This window comes from Perca fluviatilis, chromosome 3 (genome assembly GCF_010015445.1).
Source record: "Perca fluviatilis chromosome 3, GENO_Pfluv_1.0, whole genome shotgun sequence".
Taxonomy (NCBI): Eukaryota; Metazoa; Chordata; class Actinopteri; order Perciformes; family Percidae; genus Perca; species Perca fluviatilis.
In genome coordinates this window covers 36,246,463-36,267,609 of record NC_053114.1, presented here as the reverse complement: position 1 = coordinate 36,267,609, position 21,147 = coordinate 36,246,463, and the positions used below count along the sequence as shown (strand labels likewise).

The following is a 21,147-nucleotide window of genomic DNA, read 5'->3' as shown; positions in this document are numbered from 1 at the left end:
TAAAAAGTATATATTCTACACACACAAGCCACATCTTAGTGATGGTTACAGCCTGTTCCACCCTGCTGTGGCTGATACACAGGACCACCCAGGGGTTTACCAGCAGCACCAGTGATAAAGCACACACTCCCTTTGACTAGATCGCCTCCCCACAAGCAGAGATGTATTAACCCAAATGACAGGGAGGACTTTAAAATTAACCTCTTACTGAGAAAAAGAGGTATGAAGGCAGTCAGTTCTACTCTTCAGGGTCACGGTCAAGTCTCCCTGATGTGAAGAACTGGCTATAGAGCTTTTGCACAGGCAGTTCAAATGCAATAGAAACCACACAAGTTGGCTGACCTTGAATCATAAGAGAAGGATGGCTTAGCGTTGTCATATATACAAGTTTGAAGGTTAGAGGGCTAACAACTCCGACAAGCTCAAGAAAGAAAATTGACAAAATAAACACACTGGTTTGTAGGGGTGGGGGTGGAGGAATCAATACAGCTTATTATCGCGATATTTTCTGTGGCAATACCGTATCAATACACAGACGCCAAGTATCAATCTTTTATTATATAAATTGCACATGAGAATTTAACCTTTTGGTACTAGAATAATAAGAAATTGCTTTTTCAGTCCACTAGATGAAAGATTTAAGTGAGATGAACAAACCAGAGACCGTTTTTTCTTCAGAAAAAACAGATGTTGACAAAGTTTTGCTTTGGGGACATAATTTGAAGTTGGGAAAAAGGTAATGAATTGCAATGCATATGTCGCAATTAGTGGTGGGCTGTTATCGGCGTTAACGTACTGCGTTAAAGTGAGACTTATTGGGCGATAAAAATTTTTTCGTTAATCTATTCTCAAAGTTGGGTTGGGAGCTGGGTCTATACTACGCAAGCTATGATGACTTTCACCTGTAGGTGGGGCGAGAACGAACCTGTGTGTATGCCTACTGTGAATGTGTATGCAGCTATGAAGCCACCGGGTTTGCTTCAGGGAAATTTTATTTTTAAGAAGCTTCCCAATGGAAACCTCGACAAGACTGCACCTTGTTCAATGCGGAATTAGTTTACTGTAAGAGTTCTTCCAGTCTCAAGTACCACCTAAACGCAAAGCATCCCTTAGCTAATGTGGAAGATGCCGGGCCAAGCGCTGATGTAGCGCAGGGGAAGAGCTTTTATATATGTCAATGGGGAAGAGTCGTCGTCAAACTACTATGTTTGAGTGCAACCGAGGCAAGCCCGTCAGTACAGCTCTATCAGCCAGCTAACTAATCTCCTCGCTCAGTGGATTGCCACCAGCTGCCGGCCCATCAGCGTGGTTGAAGATGATGGGCTCGAGCTTGTTCTCCAGGCGGCCACAGGTGACCCATCTTACAAACTACATGCGAGGCGAACTATCATGAGGAGAATACATGACCAGCACGCCGCAGAGAAAGCTGCAAAAGATGAGAAGATGGTAGAGGCGAGGTGTGTAGCACTGACTGGGGACCATTGGACATCTGTCAACAACGATAACTACCTCGGCGTTACTGTACACCTCATCGATGCCAGCTGGGAACTTCACTCCTTCGCTTTAGGTAGGCTACGTTATGTAATTTTAAATTACATAATTTAATTACATAGCCTATTAATTACCACGACACCACGAATTACCACCACATTATTTTTGCTTCTTGATGATTGCTTGATGATTGTTGTTTACTACTAGTAGTGAACTTATTCTGATCTACTTTGTCTGTCTGTTAGGTGTGATGAAAACAGAGGAGCGTCACTTTGCAGAAGCGTGTGCCAGGCAGTTTCTCGACATCGCTAATCAGTGGGGGATAGCTGATAAAATCAGCACTATTGGAACAGACAGCGCTCCTAATATGGTGGCAGCAGGGAGGATACTGCCATTCGAGAATTTGCCCTGTGTTGCGCATGTTGTACAGAGAGCTATTGTAATGTCACTTCGGTAAGGTGGTTTTGATGGTGCACTGGCCAAGTGCCGTAAAGTGGTCGGACATTTCAAACAGTCTGGCCAACTCAGACGAGCTGAATGTCCAGCAAGCCTCCCTTGGACAAGTTCAGGAGCCACTCGTGCAAGATGTTCCAACACGGTGGAATTCCACCCAAGACGATCAAGCGCGTGATGCGCAACAGAGACGCACTGCACACAACGCTGTCTCAGCAGAAGCACAATCTGGCCCTCCCAACAAATGCTGAATATGAGAAGTTGCCAAAGCTAGAGAAACTGCTGGAGCCATGCAGGTATGGTCTACAAAGATAGCGTGTTCATGAATTGGCAAACAAGTTCTTTTAATGTCACTTTGTATTTAAGAAACACGTGCCCTTAAATGTAATGTGATTAAGAACTTAAAAAATGTGTAATCTGAGTTAAATGAATCAGTCATTAATTATTTATTGCTCGGTTTCTGTGTGTGTGTGTGTGTGTGTGTGTGTGTGTGTGTGTGTGTGTGTGTGTGTGTGTGTGTCTGTCTGTCTGTGTGTGTGTGTGTGTGTCTCTGTCTGTCTGTCTGTGTAGGTACATCACTGAGCTCCTTGGTGGGGATAAGTATGTATCCTGCTCTGTGGTTCTACCTGCCCTGTGCCACCTCCAGCACGCCATGAAGATCTCAGATGATGATCCTGCCAATATTGTGCGATTCAAGGCTGCCTTCACCAAGGACCTCAACCAGCGGAGCGAGAAAATAAACCTGGAATGGCTTAAGGTATGTCAGACTGACCAGAAGAAAACTGCATGGTTTGACCATTATAGACTGTTAAGCCAGTAGATCGGTCAATGAATAGATGAATGAGTCATGAAGAAATATGGAGGTTGGATTTGGAAAGTGAAATTTTCATCAATCAATAATTATTATTTTTTATTCATCAAAGGTGGCGACTGCTCTAGATCCACAATTTAAGGACCTCAAGTGCTTGCCCAGAGCAGAGAGGGAGCCAGTGTGGCCAAAGCTAAGTGAGTTGGTGAAGGGAGAAGAACCTGCTCTGCAGCCACTCGGGGAGGAGAACCCTGAGCCACCCAAGAAGAAAACAGCCCTGCTACTGATGGGATCAGACTCAGAATCAGATGAGGAGACACCAGAAGACAATACTGTGAAGAGGTACAAGGTAGAGCCCAGTGCCAGTCTAGATCAGTGTCCACTGAAGTGGTGGTCGGAGCACACTGCTGTCTATGGTAAGATGGCCCACATTGCCCGTAAATACTTGGGGACTCCTGCCACAACTGTCCCATGCGAGAGACTTTTTTTCTTTAGCAGGCCATATTGTGCAGAAGAGGAGATCTAGTTTGTCACCAGAAAATGTGAACAAGCTGGTCTGCCTGAGTGACTGGTGGATTTAGGAAAAATAGAGCTTGGACCGATTGACACAAAGCTACTGACTGTAAAACAGTTCATCACGACCTCTTATGTAGGCCTACAGTTCAAAATTCATGTTTAACTGAATAAACAGTTAGTAAACACAAGTACATCTTATTGAACATGATTTATTTTCATCACCAATTATCATAGTAGAACAGCTTTCTCAAGCAGTTTGTGATGCATTGTGGAAACAGGAGATGAGCCCCTGGTCTAATGAGTCACCTGGCTTGAGGATCCCGTTCTCAAAGACTTAATTTTAGTGATCATTTAGGTAGCACACATATTCTGAATGCCTTCGGCAAAATTCAAATGAGCCATTTTAATGTAGATTAATCTAGATTAATTCCAAGATTACAGTGAGATTAATCTAGATTAAAAAAAAAATTATCTATGCCCACCACTCGCAATATGTTTAAAATCGCAATAATATTGTATCGTGACATAAGTTCAAGTTCATTTATTTATATAGCACATTTAAACAGCCGCTAGACAGACCAAAGTGCTTTACAGAGCAAGCATATAAGAAAATAAAACCAGCAAGACAACGCATGAAACACAAAATAAAAACAGCAAAGCTAAGAGCAACCTTAAAACACAGACTCAAGAATAAAAAAGAATAACCAACCTAAAAAGGAGATCAATATGCTAATGAGAATAAATAGGTTTTTACCAACGACTTGAAGATAGCAAGGTTGGGGGCCGTTCTGATCTCTATAGGCAGGGTGTTCCACAGATGAGGCCCTGCCACCGCAAAAGCGCACATAAGTATCCTGAAAATATCGTATCGTGGGTTATTCCCACTCCTACTGGTTTGCATCACAATATTTTATTTATTTTATATATATATATTAGGGCTGTCAATCGATTAAAAAAAATTAACTAATTAATCGCACAATTTGCTGTAGTTAATCGCGATTAATCGCGTTTTTAAATTGAGAAGCTTGTAGTAATGGATATTTAAATGCTAAATCACTTAACTTTGCAAATATGAAGAGAAAACAAACAAGGAAAGGTTCTGCTAAGTTCAGAATGTTTAATATCTTTCATAACAACAGCAGCAACAATTTGGCTTATTTAGTCCTGCTGAACGCTGCTGAAATGGCTAGAAACTGTCCGACTTGAGAGCAGATTTTTGTCACCACCCCCAATATTAGCCACATACCTAATATACCATATTCTGAATAATATACAAATGTGTATATATATATATATATATATATATATATATATATAAAAAAAAATTACAATCTAGGCAGTACTTAATATCATAAATATTATAATATACATAGTGTTTATATATGTGCAAAGCACATATATCTAAACACAGAAATGCACATCAATATCAATGTTACACATGAAACCAGTAACCCAAAACCACAAAAGGTGTATGTTGGCCTAAAGTGAAAACATTGAGTGTAGTTTTAGATAGCGACGCTGTGCACAGCAATCCATTACCAATGTAAAGCGATTGACTACATTTCCCTTCCAGCACCGCAACCAGGAAGTAGCCTGTGTGACAGTGAGACGCACCAATTTCAAACATTTACTGGAATATAGTCACGGATACTATCGAGTCGACAGCGTTAAACATCAGACTGCAAATAAGGTTTTACCAGCGTAACCAACGTAACAGTTATCAAGCAAACAAATCGCGCACGTACATATCGGCAGCACAGCAGTAGAGCAACAGACAAATCAAACTTAAACTGCAGCTCTATGTAGCGAAACTGCAGCTTACCCGGTGGCGCATCTCTCGCCTGAGGACAACATGGCGGAACTAGTACTCGGTCCTGTTTATAGCCCGTGCTCATTCATTTCTGGATTCTAACACATCATCTTTTTTCTCTTTTGGGATCTTACTGGTCCATGTTTCAACTCTTGACTGGCCCGTAGACCTACTTCAATCAGGTAAGTCCCTCCTAGAGTAGCGCCGCCTGCTCTTATGGAGACGTATTACGTTTCTCAGCCGCCACATGAAGTAAACAAACACAGCTGCGTTAATTTCGTTAATTTTTTTTAACGAGTTAAATATTAAAAAATTAACGCAAATATTAACGCGTTAATTTTGACAGCCCTAATATATATATATATATATGACAACTGAAAATTATTTCTTACTGATTTCAAGAAATCTGTTTTATTTATTTGAACAGTTTACTCGCAGAAGTGTCCGTCTCCTCTTCTAATCCTACCCTCTGGCAAAGTAGTAGAAAAACCTGTCCTAAACCATGCAGACAGAACTTCTGGTCCACCAAATGAAGAAATGAAACATGTGACTCTCAAACTGTCTAATTGTAACTGTCAGAGTCAATATAAAAAGAATGTAGACATGTATTTAAGTACAGTATAGCCCCAATGGACTAACTGCAACACATCTGGAAAGTTTAATGGTTCTCAACATTTCACTTCACACAGTATCCAGTTAGATGTGCCCTGCACAACAGTATGGGGCATATTCAAGTTAGTCTTCTCAACAGGCTGGATATTTCATGCAAGCCTGCTTTAAAAACTATTTTGGGGTACATCAAATGCCAAAGCATTTGGCAGGAAGCTTTGCGACAACTGCCATGCACTTTTTGTTGAATAAAAAGAATACAAAAAGAATAGAATTGAAACCAGTAACCAGATAGCAATGCAGAGACATGTTAAAAATAAAAACATGGCATATGAATCTTTATTTTAAAAAATGTAAAAAAAAAAGTATGAAATATACAGTTTAATTAGCTGGATTATCATTGCTTAGTATTTGAATAAGCAATATTTACGTCTTTATGACTGAGGCCATCCATAGTTGTCCTTTGTGATAATTACGTTATTTCTGACTTTAGGAAGCAATTAAATGGTTGCTTTACTATTATTAAGACATCATTTTGCATCTCTAATAAGACAACAGCTGCCCCTGATCTGACATTTCAGAGTGACCCCCGATGATGAGCTACCACTAGCTTTTTCCTGAGAGTGATAGGCTAGTTGCTGTTAGAGGCTTGCTTGCCACCCATCCTCCTACTGTGCCAAATAACCTCCATCCCTTGTCCCCCCAGTGTTGTCCTGCCCTACTTGGCATGCTGCCACTGGGAGTGTATGTGTGATGGTTTGATTTTAATAGAATCGAGATATGATAGTGCTTTGCAGGCCAAGACTGCAATGTGGTGCTTCAGCATCTCAGAAAGACCTTCCTCTCTTTAATTGTGTCTACCTCAAAAATTATGATAGTGTGCGACTATCCTTCAAAACTGCTGTTAAGTGTGGTGTTTGTGTGTGTCTGTTTCTCATCCTGAGGGGCTTATTGAGACAGTAGTGCTGGTCCTTGTCAGGAAATCCCGCTTCTTATGAATGGAAGGCTATAATCTCAGTGCCACACAGCACACAACTAGAAACAGTAGTAACAGCACCATCAAGCCCCCTCTCAAAGACAAATACTGTATCAGCACAGTGCACATGGCCACACAGGGGATTTCTGCTTTATTCAGCAAACATTTTAAAAACTGGGTAACACTCACGCACACAAGAACGTGTACATATGCAGGAATTTTAACTCAAAGGCAGGCAACATAGACCAACAAACATGTTAATATATCACACACAAGCACACACATAAACATACACACATACACACCCTGCAAGGGATTAACTAGGAAAACACTCAATTAAAAAAACAGCTTTAGCTCTTCCTAATGAAAAAGTGAGGGAAAAGAGATTAGATGGCTAGCAGGCAGGCCCTGAAATATGAACAGCTATACACTGCTGCATATAGGCTAGACTTAAACCTCCATTTTCTATCATGTAATTGATCTCACGAGCACCATTTTGTTTGATATTTTACTGCTACCCTGCTGCTTTGTAGTATCAGCACATTTAGAACATGCCTGCTTACATTGGATGCACAGATTTGAGCATGCTGGAGGAACCAAAATTACATTAGGGGGAAAAAAAATGTAGAGGGGGAGGGGGAGGGAGAAACAAAAAAAGGAATGAGCGGCACGGTGCTTTCATCTGATGATTATATGAGCTTATTTTTCAGCAGGTAGGCTGCCTGGAAAAGCAAATTCCAGCACACAGAGAGCTGTGATCAGTCAAGCCTGGCCGGTTATAATAACCCTTGCCTCACCAAAGAGTAGTTTTTGTTGGTATATTTTGATACACAATATGTACCAATAGAGCAGACCAAACCTAAAAATCTGCTAGGGCCTTTGTTTTAATTTGATTAAAAAAGATAATAATGAAATACTACAATTTACCGCAATATATCCTCTCAGCAATAATCTCTCAGTGTATGCATTAGATTTAGAGATGCAGGCCCTATGGTCCCCCGGTTCTATCCCTTACTTACCAAAAGACGCATGCTCAATATGTTGAATTTCAGTCTTTCAATGAAAAGAGGCCATTCAATTTAAAATGTTTAAGTTAAATTAGACATGGAAAACAAACTAAACTCTTGTTTTTTAAGACGGGATAGAACGGAGCGACCATGTGCTTTTCCTACTACATCAAGTCAAAATGTCTGCTGTGAAAAACGCTTATGGTTTAACATGGAGCTCATACAGCTTATTATATTTTTTAGGTTACTTTCCAGCAGCAATGCACTGGAGCCTCTATGTTTTTATGTTTTGAATTGTCTGAAGGCTTTTGGATCTTACAGTCTATGTTTAAGCTTTGATAAATGTTCTGCGCAGATTAAAGACAAATTAATGATAAAGAATGTTATCAACAAAAATTTACATTTAAAGCAATTCCTACAATTCCCCAGTAGCTGACATCAATGTACCACTTTACATCAGTTAGGACTCCCTCTCTCCACTTTATGAATGGAAATGTCTTATGGAGGTTGCATTTTCCTCAAACACCCCAGATCAGGAGCCCAACTTGATATTAAAGCACTTTTAAAGCAAAAAAAAAGAGCACTACAAATAGATAACATCTTTGCTTGCATATGTGTCATGTTGCTAGTCCACCTGCCACAGCGGCTGGTGCATCCATATTTTAATCAGCTGCTTTCATTTATGTTTCTCATCAGTCAGACAGATTTTCCATTTGATATATGATAGGATATGACCCCTAGGCTGCTTGCCAAGCGCCTGGTAGAGTAAACTAGCAAAGTAATCCAGAAGGCACTTACTAGCAATTAAATGGAATTGATGATTCTAGAAACCCAGGTAGTAATGACAGCATAGTGGTGTCAGAGAAAGCACCCCTAAGTACACAGACAATTAGGGTTAATAGTCTTATCTCAGGCCCCATTCCCTGCTTAAAGAAGAGTCAGATGCAATGGAAGAGTGAGCATACACTGAACACCAACTACACACACAACCTGAAGCTTTCTGAATACAGGCCTGCACACACCCTCACCAGAGCGGAGGCTGAAGTAATGACTTTAGCGGAAGGTTAGTACCTCTGCAGCCATGATGCATTAATATTTTATGGGGAGATCCTGGGGGGCGCATGCATATGATCAGGACTCTTCTCGAGTACGAATCTCTCCCCAGAGCTTCTTGTCATCGTGATACGCAGACTGTCTCCATTACCCCACATTAGTAGTAACAGAACAATTGTCTCCCATCATTGCTGTAAAGACACACATCCCAACAACATGTATACAGATGAGCAAACACACCAGGTCTCACTGTATTTGGTGGTTCAAGCCAAATTCAGGTACAAGCCAAACCAAACGAGTATGTGCACTGCCAGGCCTCCATCACTGACTTTGCCAGCTTTGTCTCCACTCCCAGACGAAAGTACTGAAGTTATTGATAAGAGGGCCTGGACAGGTAGAGAGAACATGGAGGTGCAGTGCAGTCCAAGGCAGAGTTTGAAACATAAAACATTGCAGCACACCCACAGACTTGATACAAATAGATTAGCTCAAATCTTTTTGGAGTACAAATGTTATAACAATGTATGGTGCATGTTCCAAAACGGTCTAATTCCTAATTTCACCTACAGGGTTAATCTGCTTTTTTATGAATTTACTGTATTTTTATTTAATATGACAATATATTTTAATGATGTTGTAAACGGTACATCTGCCTACTTTGTTTTACCAACGTTTTTTTCCCGGCTGCATAAAGAAGTCCAAAAGCAAGTGTTGAAAAAGAGGGAGTATAATCAGGTCATCCGGTGTACAGGCCAATACAGTAGTATTTATGTTTTAGTTCTCATGTTTACATTACAGTGACATGAGCCTGTGACTGATCGTGCTCGGACTTCTCATGATACAAGGACTAGACCTGCCTGCCTCAGTAAAACTCAACTGGCTGGATATGTTACTGTCCTTTACGGAACACAATACAAGGTTTATTATCCTAATCTTTTATAGTAGTAGTAGTAGTAGTTGTAGTAGTAATAATAATAATAATAATAATAATAATAATAATAATAATAATAATAATCACCACCATCATCATTTCTAATAAAAAGAGAATGGTTTAAACAAAAAAGGGAAATGGGCATTCCACTCCTGTAAGTATATTTTTTTCAAAGTACGTTGGTTATTGAGGCCTCAATCTTCATCATTAAGTACAGCTCTTTCGAAACTCCGCTCCAAATTGTGTATGTTTTGTTATTGTGCAGTTTCTACTTAGTTAAAAGTAAAAGCTCTACTAGCATGAGCATTTGCCAGCTATAAACCTTCACACCTCAGACGAAAAATTCACACACTCCCACAAGCCTCTTCTCAACAACAGACAGTTATACATCATTGCCACATTTGCACCAAGGCCCCACACATCTGAACTTCTTTCTTAATTAAAACAAAGGGCGAGTGAAGCAAGTAGGTGCTACAACTGTAAACGATTCCACATCCTAATGGACTGTGAAAAGATTCCGCATTACACATATGAAACCACTGAAGGAGCATCACAACATTCAGATTTCGTTAAGCAGGACAAGCTACAGGGTCATATTCAGATTTGTCCCGATTGCTTTTGTCAAAATCAAGCATACTTTATACAATTGTCACAATTCTGACTGGTCTGGGGCTCAGTCAAGATAATGTTCATATTATCAATTGAGACCTTCCCTGTTTTCTGCAGACGAGTGCAGACTCGTTAACATCTGGAAATATTACTCGCCATTGCAAAATTGGAGGTAATAATTTAACTTTAAAAGCCTTTCAATAAATGCAAGACCTATTCCAAAATGACATTATTCCAACGAGGAGTATCTACAACTGTGGCTATGTAAAACATAAATACACTGAAAGTACCGCATAAATAACACAATATGTTACAAGTTCAAATGCACCTTTTAGATTTTACTATGCTTAAAAGAGGTTAATAAAATGCAGCATAGTACCATTAATACCAACACCACAGACAGAAAGCATTTGTCTGTGTTGAGAAACCTAACTAGAATTGGTTTAGAAACTAAACAAATAGAGAAACAAAGCTATCAAACAAGTATAAAACGTCATGGTGTATATAAACGTTTCTGTAAGATTATGCCAGTCTGTCATCGGACCAGACTGAATAAATGTGATGTTTCAAAATGGCTGGAACGCATGATGTAATATATGCTATAAACGGTTGACTGAGACAATATTAGCCTCCATACGCAGGCTATGTTGCATGCACCCTAATCTGATGCTTTTTCTGCATGTAGGCCAAGAATGGTTACACTGAAAAAAAATGGGTTACACAGCTCATTACCTAGTAACGACAAGGATTGTTATCAGTAACGCATTTGATTAGAATGACAGAATGCAGACCAGTTGTCAGCTGCCCTTTAAGATTAACAAGTCGTTTATTGCATTTGATTAAATGCTGATAGTTTTATTAGCTTTGTCTCCATGACTGCAAGAAGAAGGAAAAAAAGATCTGGGTGGGCACTTACTAAGGTAGAGTTAAGTTTTCTGATCTCAAAATGTTTTGTCACAAAGTAAAAATGGCATGAATAATCTGAGCCTATATTTAATGATCAAAACTGCTACGAAACAAACGACCAATCCTGAGTTACCGTCCGCATCACCAGACATGTACATACAACTAAAGCTGGAAAGCTACCGGAACTGTATCACTATGACTGATTCCTCCATCATCTCACCATTTTCCCAAACATCAGCACTGCCACAATTTTCTCAAATCAAAATCAATTATTTGCAACAGCTTTTCCCCGTCCGCCTCGCTCATCTGATTATTAATCAACAGAGCTGCCAGCCAGATATTATTGTTGACCATTGTCAGTCGCTCTCATGCCAAGTATAAAGAAAAAGCCTTCTCAATCATGGTTAAAACTAATAACACCACAGTAGTTGTTTCCACCAGCACAATCTGACATTACTGTATCTAAACATTGCCCCTTTTCCTGTAGCTCCCTGCCTCGGCCCACACATCTGCACAAGCTGATATTTCAATAGCTTCTGTTGGGTGTGGCTTATAGCTACACACTGCTTATAGCAGTTAAACAGGGGGATGGGAGGAGGATCACGGTATCTATACATCAGCACTACTTGCCTGAATATACTTGACACCACTGTCTCACATGTAAATGCAACCTTTGTTTGCTCCTCCCATGTCTATGCTGGTGACCGAGCCTGGTTTATTGTTATGGCGTGCTGTAAATTCTGTTGAACTTTGATCTTGGCAACCACAGGCAGAAAATAATAATAAACAAACGGTACACAAGCAGGTTAAATCAGTAAAGGCAACAACAGTGCAGGCAGCAGGTTTAAGCGATCAATCTAAATGAATATGAGCATCCTCCTAACACAAATGTTGTATCATTAAGTAATAGAGCTAAGATTCTAAGCTCAAACTCAATGGACACCTAACTTGGACTCAAGATAGAGCTTTCTTAAAAGTAGAGTTCAGATGTTATTCATGGGGCTATCAATAGATCATGGAGAGAGATGACCCAGGGATTCAGCAGCTTATCAGATACAAATGAACAACAGCAAATCTAGCCTCTTTAGATAAACCATTTAAAAACACAAAAGGTCATACCATCTTATGTAAGAAAAAATCTCAGCTGTTCCCTTAGCAATTATTTTTAGTGTTTCCCCCTAAATCAGAGCGAAAGTGAAGTGAAAGGATTGTCTTAACATTGTACATCTGCATATCTGGTTCTGCCAGTACTTTGTAACTGGTAGCAGTTTGCCCTACGTTAAGCATTTTAACAAAAAAAATGGATGAAGTGAAGAGGATCTGAGAGAATCTGAATGGCGAAGGAAAAATCTTGCAGTGAAGAAAAACGTTTTTTCAGTACTGGCAAAACACTAGTGAAATTATGTTATGATTATTTGATGTTGAGAAAATAAATCACTGTTTTGCTGCATTTTCCTCCATTAACAAGGATATTATCACTGTAAATTGAATATTTGAGTACCTAAATGTTGTGTCCCATTTGTTCATTCTATGATTTGTCATTATTATTGGCATGCTATTGAATGCAAAAAAAAATGGATCAAGAAAATTATCAATACATGTATTAGTTTTAAACAATAGTTTAGTGCAGCTCTGCTTCTGGGTTGAATGTGTATACATCTCCTTAAGTATGGCAGCACAATGACAGGGTGTTTACCTACTGCAGTGGCATATGTCACTTGTTCATTCAGGCCCATTAAATGCTGCAGTGGTTTGGGCTCGGGTTGTGTTAAAATATATTCTACATAGCTTTGGGTAGGGTAGGACCTGATCAAATCTCTACTTACAGGATCATTTTAACAAATGATGGTGCATTTCAGTGGTTAACAGTATTAACGGCTGGGACTACATACCCAATCTTGGCCTTCTGCTTGGGCTTGGAGGAGGGTACAATACAGGCCTTCCTACAGTTCTTCTCTTTAGGCCGTGCCTTGCCGTTTCCTTTGTGCTCGCGTTTACGGTGCTTGTACTGCGAGGAAGAGCTGGGGAAGCTCTCAGGGCTCATAACTCTTGGGATGTTCTTCTCCCCACGCTGCCGGGCCTTAGCAATTGCCTCTGATATTATCCTATTGGCCTTCTCCTGCTTGTCCTGTGTAGGTGACTCCATTTGATGATGCGTCCTGCGTGGCGTCCTCTTCTCCGATGACGAACTGGATGAGGGTGACGAGGACGAGGACGAGGAGGAGGACGATGAGCTGCTCTTTATTGGGGGACTGAGGACCCGTACCTGGCTACCAGGACCATTAGCGTTCTTTCGAGGCTGAGTAAAGAGGGAGAAAAGTAAAAAAAAAAAATATATATTGAATTATAATCCTTTTTAAGACAAATATAACAGACATGATGTCATCTATTGTAGATGACACAAACCAAAACTCCGATGGCGTGCTATATGTGCTATAGAACGACCAAGTGACACAAAAACCTAAAAAGTTGACACCTGACCTTTGAAGCAGAGTTGAGAGACTGAAGTGGATGTTGTACAAAACACAAATTTGCCTCAAGGGGCATTATGCTTTATAAGCCATTTTATAGCTAGGTTTGTTTTTTTCTGTATAAAAGGATTAATATAAAGTAAACATGTCTTTTATGTTTTGCAATATACAACATGTAATGATATTAGAATAACAGCCATAAATATTTAGTGTGTTATGTATATCTGATTTTCAATGTATAGGTGAGCAATATAAGCAAACGTTTACAGAAAATGGTGCAACTATCACACATTCAGAAAACACAACCTGTGTGAACCTCTCAGACAGCAGAGCTCATTGCTGTCCTCATCTCAGGTGCTGTGGGGTGGGGGGTGGGGAGAGAGTTGGACCTGTCTAGCTCTACATGATGCTCACTTCAACTCTACGCCTCCTACGTAATTCTACCAGCACACCTTCAGCAAGAGTGTTTCCCCCAAGAAATCATTTAGATCAGGTGGAGGAGAATGAAACTCTGAAACCATGTGACATGAAAACTCTCAGAGCCTGATACAAATTAAATTATTTTAGGTGGAGTAAGCTACTCAAAAGGTACGGTAAACACTGGCTCAATGTGGCAGGTTACAGTGAGCCTTTCAGACATAAATTATCCAGCCTGGCTGATACATGATAATACGTGAATAATAGATGGTGTGACTGCGGTTATGCCTACACAACACAAGTGCCTTGTGGTAGGCCTTGAGTCCAGCGGAGAGGGAACCCATAAATGGATGACCTAATCTAAAAATGTGTTGCGTATGCCTACATGGCCCAGGCGCGGCCGGTTGCTTTTTTCCACACTGCTAGCTAAATAAAGAGAATTAGCTTGAACCTCGCCAACAAAGTGGGGGGAGGGAGTTGAATAACTAGCGATTCATTTGGAAAGAAGGAGGGAAAACACACACACACACACACACACACACACACACACACACACACACACACACACACACACACACACACACACACACACACACACACACACACACACGAGCTGCATTATGATTTTCACGTGTGCAACGCTGCTGAGGCTATTAGGAAGAAATTTACTGGATCATGCTGGAATGTTCTCATTCAAGTTAAGGGTAAAAAAAAAAGGGGGTGGGGGGGAGGGGGTTGAAAGTAATGCTCAAGAGCAGAAGAACATGAGGGCACATGAAAGAATCAACAAGAGGAAGACAAATATAAAAACAGGCTTCCATCAGAGAGACGGAGAGAGAGAGAGAGAGAGAGAGAGAAAAAAAAAAAAAAAAAAAAAAAAAAAAAAAGAAACGATCAAATGCACCAAAACTGGGAGCACTGCAGCTGTGTAATACATCTATAAATAACTGAAATTACAGCCTGCCAGCACTGCAGTGATTTAAATCCCTCTAGCAGCACGTAGTCCCATGAAAACGGTAGGGACCATTACAGCCCATGAAAAGATAGAGTGAGCTCCATTTGGGCCGGCCAGCTTTCCCTCACTCTCACCCCCTCATTTCCACATGTAGTGAGCTCTCTGGTGACTGACAGGTTCAACTCATGGAGGATACCCACACACAACTGCACACACACAAATCATACACTGTAGCCTACATAACTACAGCGCAGGGCAGCTTGGAGAGAGGGTGGGAAATAGAATATGGAATGAATAGACAGTGGGGGTGGGGAAAAGAAAACACTGTAAATCTAGTGTGCCTTGATACGGTCTAGCACAGCAAAGCAAATGAGTATGGAGGGGAGGAAAATAAAGCAGCAATGAGTTCAAGATGGCGGCAGTGCAGCATGAGCCAGTAGCAGAGGAGGTTGTTCAGTTCCTGCCGGCCCCTCCTCCTCCCCCTCGTCCCTCCTCCCTCCTAGCTCTCAGAGCAGCTCACTTACCCTTCCTCTTGGCCTCTTCACTGTAGACATGGTTGGGTTTTTTTTCTTCCTCTTTCCTCCCCCTTTCCAACCGGCTAACAAAAGCCTTGCCCTTTCGCCGGAATTTCTCTCTCTCTGTTGCTCGCTCACGCTTTCTCTTACAAACACTCACTCTTTCCCTTTTCGTTTTCTCTCACTTCCTTGAGCCGTGTGTCCCCCCCTCCCCTCCCTCTCTCTCTACTCGTTTTTGCCTCCCCTCCTCCTCCCCGGTCAGCTCTTCTCCTCAGGCAGTGCAAGAGCGCTGAAGCTGTTCGTCTCCTCCTCCCCCAGCGGGCAGGGCTCAAGAGGAGCGCATGGGAGCTCTCTCTCTCTCTCTCTCTCACCCTCGTTTGTCTCTTTACAGGGTGATGAGGGAGCAGCGCTGTGGGCGGTAGAGGAGGTGCGTGGCAGTCCAGGAAGCTCTCATTCTGCTGCTGCGTGCTGCTTCGCTGTTGTCTGGCTTTACCCAAGTCTCTCTCTCTCTGTGTGCATGTGTGTCAGAGTTGCCTTCCCCTGGCTCCTCTCTCCTCCCCTCTCATTGATTCCCCTTTCCGCCTTCCTTTCGTTTGCGCCCTCTATGCCTCTCGTAGCCTTCTGCCTCTTATTTCTTGTTCTTTCCTGCTCTTTCCGCTTTGCCGTTTCCCTTTTTGCGCCTCTCCTCGTGTTCTTCACCAGCCAGGATAAGGTAGGTTCCTCCTTTTAATACACACAAAAAGGCTTTTGTGTTAGCTTGCTTGCTTGTTTGGCCGGTTGTTTTTTCTTCCTTTTCCCACTTGTCTTTTTCCTCGTACTCACTCGCTGCCCTCCCCTCTCCCTGGCTGGGGCGTGTATGGCGAGCTTGAGGGTCTGGCAGGCAGAGCGGCGGAAAATGAAAGCACAAAGCAGCAAAATGCATCAGCATGAATATTAGAGATGTCGTTAAAACCCAGACTCGTTTTTCCCTCTCTCTCTCTCTCTCTCTCGCTCACTCACTAGCTCTCTCACTCTCTCTCTCTTTGTAAGGAAGTAGGCCAGCAGATGGTGCTAGCAGTTATTACATTAACTTTCACAACTTAACCCCCAAAGTACTGGATTTCGCCCACACCACAGATTGTCAACATCGTAGCTTTTTGGTCCCTATGTAAGTTACTGCCAATGACATGCTGATTTATTTATGGAACAGTATCCTACAAAAGGTCTAGATGAACAAACAACAAACAATTTCCCAAAGGCTAAAAATGTATTCCTAATACAAACCGCACACAAAATTGCAACCATTAAGAAATAAACACCGTATATAGCAGACTTTCTACTCCCTAACCATACCAGAAACATGCAGCTGAGCCTACATGGCACTTATTCTCCAGTGGTGAGTTCAAGCACTTGTGAGGTCAAGGCCTGGTCACTCTGCTATGACTCTTGAAAAGAAACTACGAGAGGGGAAACTGGGATGTGTCCAAGAAATGCAGTGCTTCCTGTGCGCCAGAACAGATCTAGGAGGAGTGAGCCCGCCTTTCAGAGGACTCCTGACCGAATGATGAAGGCAGGGGCCATGTGTACTGGCTGGCACATGGTATTGGGAATTATGCAGAGACACACGGCTGGCCTGAAGCCAGGAACAGTGCACAGCACTACTGGGTCAGGCCTGAGTTACTGACAGTCACCCCATCAGCTTTTATATTTTTATTTACAGTGCAAAATCAGCTGAACAGGCTTCTTTCCCAGTCAACACCCTGTTGACTTTTCATGCAGCTGCAAACATTGGCATGTGAGCTGCCCAGTGCTACCAGGACTACTGCCCACATACACGGCGCTAGGAAGGAGTGTGCTTTTGACAATGTCAATTCATATCTCCTGACAAGTTAAGGTTACTACATGCTATTGACTTAAAAAGGATTAGTAAATAAAACTTGAATCTTAGTAAGCAACAACAAAAATGTGTTATTTTGGTAAATATGAAATGTCTTTTGTGTGCTTCTATGACAAGAGCCTGACCTCCAGGTAGGAACTTCAGTAGGACTTAAAATATTGTTCCATTCTGATCTATCACAGCCCAAAGCAAACTACACTACTTGTTGTAGGTTTATTCAAGTATGGTGTGAAATATGTGGGTGAGAGTGTGTATGCTACAACACAATATGGCTTTACATTGCATGTTAAACTGATAACCTAAATAAAGTTATATGCAACTGACCAACTGGAATGGTGTGGACAGCCTTGTTTAAAATGTGTATTTGCGAATGAATGTGTGTAAGTAGAGAAGGGGAGGTTATAAGTTTAGTGAGATGACAACTGCCAACACACAGGAATGACAGTGGAAGTTCTCTCACTATATATCTGTATGTGGTTTGTGTAGTTTTACATGTTACAGCTTTATATCTCCTACATAGACAGACATGACTGCCAGGTGTACATAACAATGACAATGTCTTTTCCAAGTGTGTGCACTTGCAGGCATCAGATTCACCTGCCATGCCAGGCCTTGGAGTTTGGACTTTAAAAGCAGACCACACGCTTACTGGGAGCTGAGCAACAGTGTCCTTTCCAAGCTAAACAAATCCACTGTCAGATAATGCCCACCAGGGTACAGTCCCTGAGGATGAGCTTTGTACTAAAAGCACATCAACAGTGCAATTGGTGTTAAAACTCGTAAGCACAAATTAACAAAAATGGTTTCTACTAAACTGTCACAGACATAGGCCTAATTACAACAAAACGGAGTCCTGCATAACTGCACCTGCCTTAAGTGCAAATGATTACGCAACCTCTTGCACTTGCTACAGTGCAGAATGGCTTTTCCAGTGTAAAAGGTGGAAAATTATGCTTAAAGAAACAAGTAAAAATTGCCATCTACTATCCAAATAAATCACTGCTTACAGACTATTTTATGGGTAAAATAGGTAAGATTTGATAGACATCAAATAACATCTTATTTAAAACAGAAATACTTAGTTACCATACATTGCTGTTAGTGATAAAACATTTTTAAAATGTTAAATTTTTTTTCGCTGGAAAGGTTTGTTTGTGTGAGTGTATCAGAACAAGAGCAAAGAGAGACGGCAAAGGAAAAGAGAATAGCAGTCAACAACATACACATGCTTCAACGGTCACATGGCACGAAGCCACTGCTCCTTTGCCACTAAACAGTTAATATGCAAAGAAGCCTGTCGGCTCTGTATGAGGGGGAGTGGCTACCTTTAAGGACAGATGAGGGAGGGAAGAGAAGTAGAGGAAGGGGAGGGGAGTAGCAGCGCTGGTGAAAGGAAGCGAGTTGAAAAAGAAAAAAAAAAAAAAAAAGTGTGCGCGCGTCCACAGAGGGAGATATAGAGGGAGGGGTAGGGTGGCTGCAGAGGCACAGGTGTCTGTCTCTGAACACTCCATTACTACCTCATCAAAGGGCCTGTATTAGTGTGCCACCACTCTCATTTCTTGCCTGTACTACAGTGAGAGTCTACACTAACTCACCATTAGGGAAATGAGAGTTGAGCGCTAGCAATGCCCTGACTGAAAATGACAAGATGGCTAGCACCCACCACTGCTTCAGAGTCTACAGCTAGCTGTTACTCCCATACACGGAGATGAAACCCATAGCCAACTGAAATATAATGTCACCCAGTGTTAATAGCAACATTATCATATAAAAAGGCCTTTTGATCTATTATGCACCTATACTGTTGTAGACAATGCACATGTTTGATTTCAGTTTTAAACATTTGCAATTAAGGGGTTAAACCCTACTTGGTTTACATAATGCTGCTTGCACTGTGGAATAACCCTGCTGTAGTGTCCTTGAGCAAGCCATGACATCCACACAAAATCCTGGATAATGTTCTCTAGCTGCTGACCCGGTTAGAAATATTATGTCTTTTATTTTTGGTTGATAACATTTTAGCTCAAATTCTCTGGCCAACACCTTTTGTTGCTATTATCTGCAAAACATCAACACATTTAAAAAAAAAAAAAAAAAAAGGTAACCAGAAGTTGAGCCAATGTCTTCAGTTTATTTTCTTTGGTCAGTGGCCAATAATCCTTTAAGTTTTTATTTATATGATATGAAAGGGATGCATGAATGCATAATAGATAATCAATTATTAATACAATAATTCATTTTCTGTCATCTAATTAATCAATTATCAAAATAAAAACAGTCCTTGTTAACAAAATAATGCACCATTTCTCACAGGTTCAGATCTGACCTGTGGTGGTTTGACATCCAACACTTGAGAGTCGGCTGCAACACAGCGTATTACTAAACGCATTTTTTATTATATGTAAGACTGCGCAAGACCGCTGCTTGCTGGGAGCAATTCTGATCTATCTTAATGTCAGAAGAATGCTTCCCACTCAAAAGGTATAAATTAATATAGTATTTTTCACCCCCAGAATGCAGCATTCATGCGCAGTCTTACAGATCCGAAAAATGACTTTGCTAATCAGCTGTTAATTTCTGAGTGCTATGCTGTGTTGCAGCCGACTGTGTTGGATGTCATACACCAGTGCCCTCTTCTACAGCTCTAACACAAAATACTATAGATGATAAAAAAACAATAAACAAAGTCTGATCACTTTTGACACCAACTTTGGTTGAACCTTAGACACTTCTTGAACATGTTTCTCAGTGTTGTTTACTAAGAATAGGCTTGGCCTTCAGTGTTTCTTACAGAAATAAAAACATCACAAAAACACCTCGTCTTACCCATCACTAGATCTCATACCTATAGCTTTGTTAATGATACACTGATTGCACCGTTAAGTCTAGGTGCGAAAAGATTAGGTCCTTCTAATTAGGCCTTAGGCTACAGGTCAGTTTGCAGCCACACTAGTGTTAGGCAGCGGCAAGGTTGATAAATGAAAGGAGACAAGATGCACAGCAATGCTTCCTCAACCAATTAAATACAGCACCATGCATTAATGATCCTTTATTTAGGGCTTAGAGAACAGTAGCTGGGCCGCGCATGGTGCCCTCTAGAGAAGCTGCTGAAAGTCTAACAGAGCATTATTACTACAGGTTGGCTTCCTCCACTGTGACCAGATAGAAGAACTGTGCAGGGAGATGTGGGAAAACATAATGGTTCTTGGCTACAATAACAAATTCAAATGAATTATTAATTGCAAACTAGACAAGCACAATGTAAAAACTTCCAATTTTTTGTTATTGGGGAAAAAAAAAAAAACGTTAATTCAAGCCATCTAACGTCCATTGGAGTGTGAAAAAGACATCTACTAAAAATCACCAATTTAATTTCTAACGTTTATTTGGCACCTGGTAGTGGCTATTGGTCATTTGGAAATTGTCAGCCTAATTTAACTTAAAAACATACAGTATGATACATATTGTACATTGATATTGTTGCATCCTCAGGGTTTTTCATGCCATGATACTCTCTCACTTATCCTATTGTGTTACTGTATGGGGCCAAGCTTCCCAGACAACAGTCAAACCCATCATATCATTATATAAACAGGCACTGAAAATAATGGATCGGAAACCAACAATGTGGCACCACTGTTTGATAGTACAGAAATATAAGCTTTTAAATTTTGATAGCTTTATTAAGTTTTCTTTTCTTAAACTGACTTTCAAATGTGCAAATAATCTAGCTCCAGCCGTACT

At 40.9% G+C, this 21,147-nt stretch overlaps 1 protein-coding gene across 13 annotated transcripts in view; it reads right to left on the bottom strand.

Annotated features, from left to right (window-relative positions):
• chd9 (chromodomain helicase DNA binding protein 9) overlaps nucleotides 1–21,147 on the bottom strand; it is an 88,796-nt gene that overhangs the window by 44,042 nt on the left and 23,607 nt on the right. For 11 of the 13 annotated variants that reach the window (XM_039795318.1, XM_039795320.1, XM_039795325.1 and 8 more), the window contains one exon: nucleotides 13,062–13,468. In XM_039795318.1, the coding sequence (XP_039651252.1) occupies nucleotides 13,062–13,468 (407 nt within the window). Of the gene's footprint in view, nucleotides 1–13,061; nucleotides 13,469–15,536; nucleotides 15,729–15,898; nucleotides 16,648–21,147 lie in introns of those variants that run through there. The other 2 variants (XM_039795332.1, XM_039795327.1) reach the window with 2 other exon arrangements.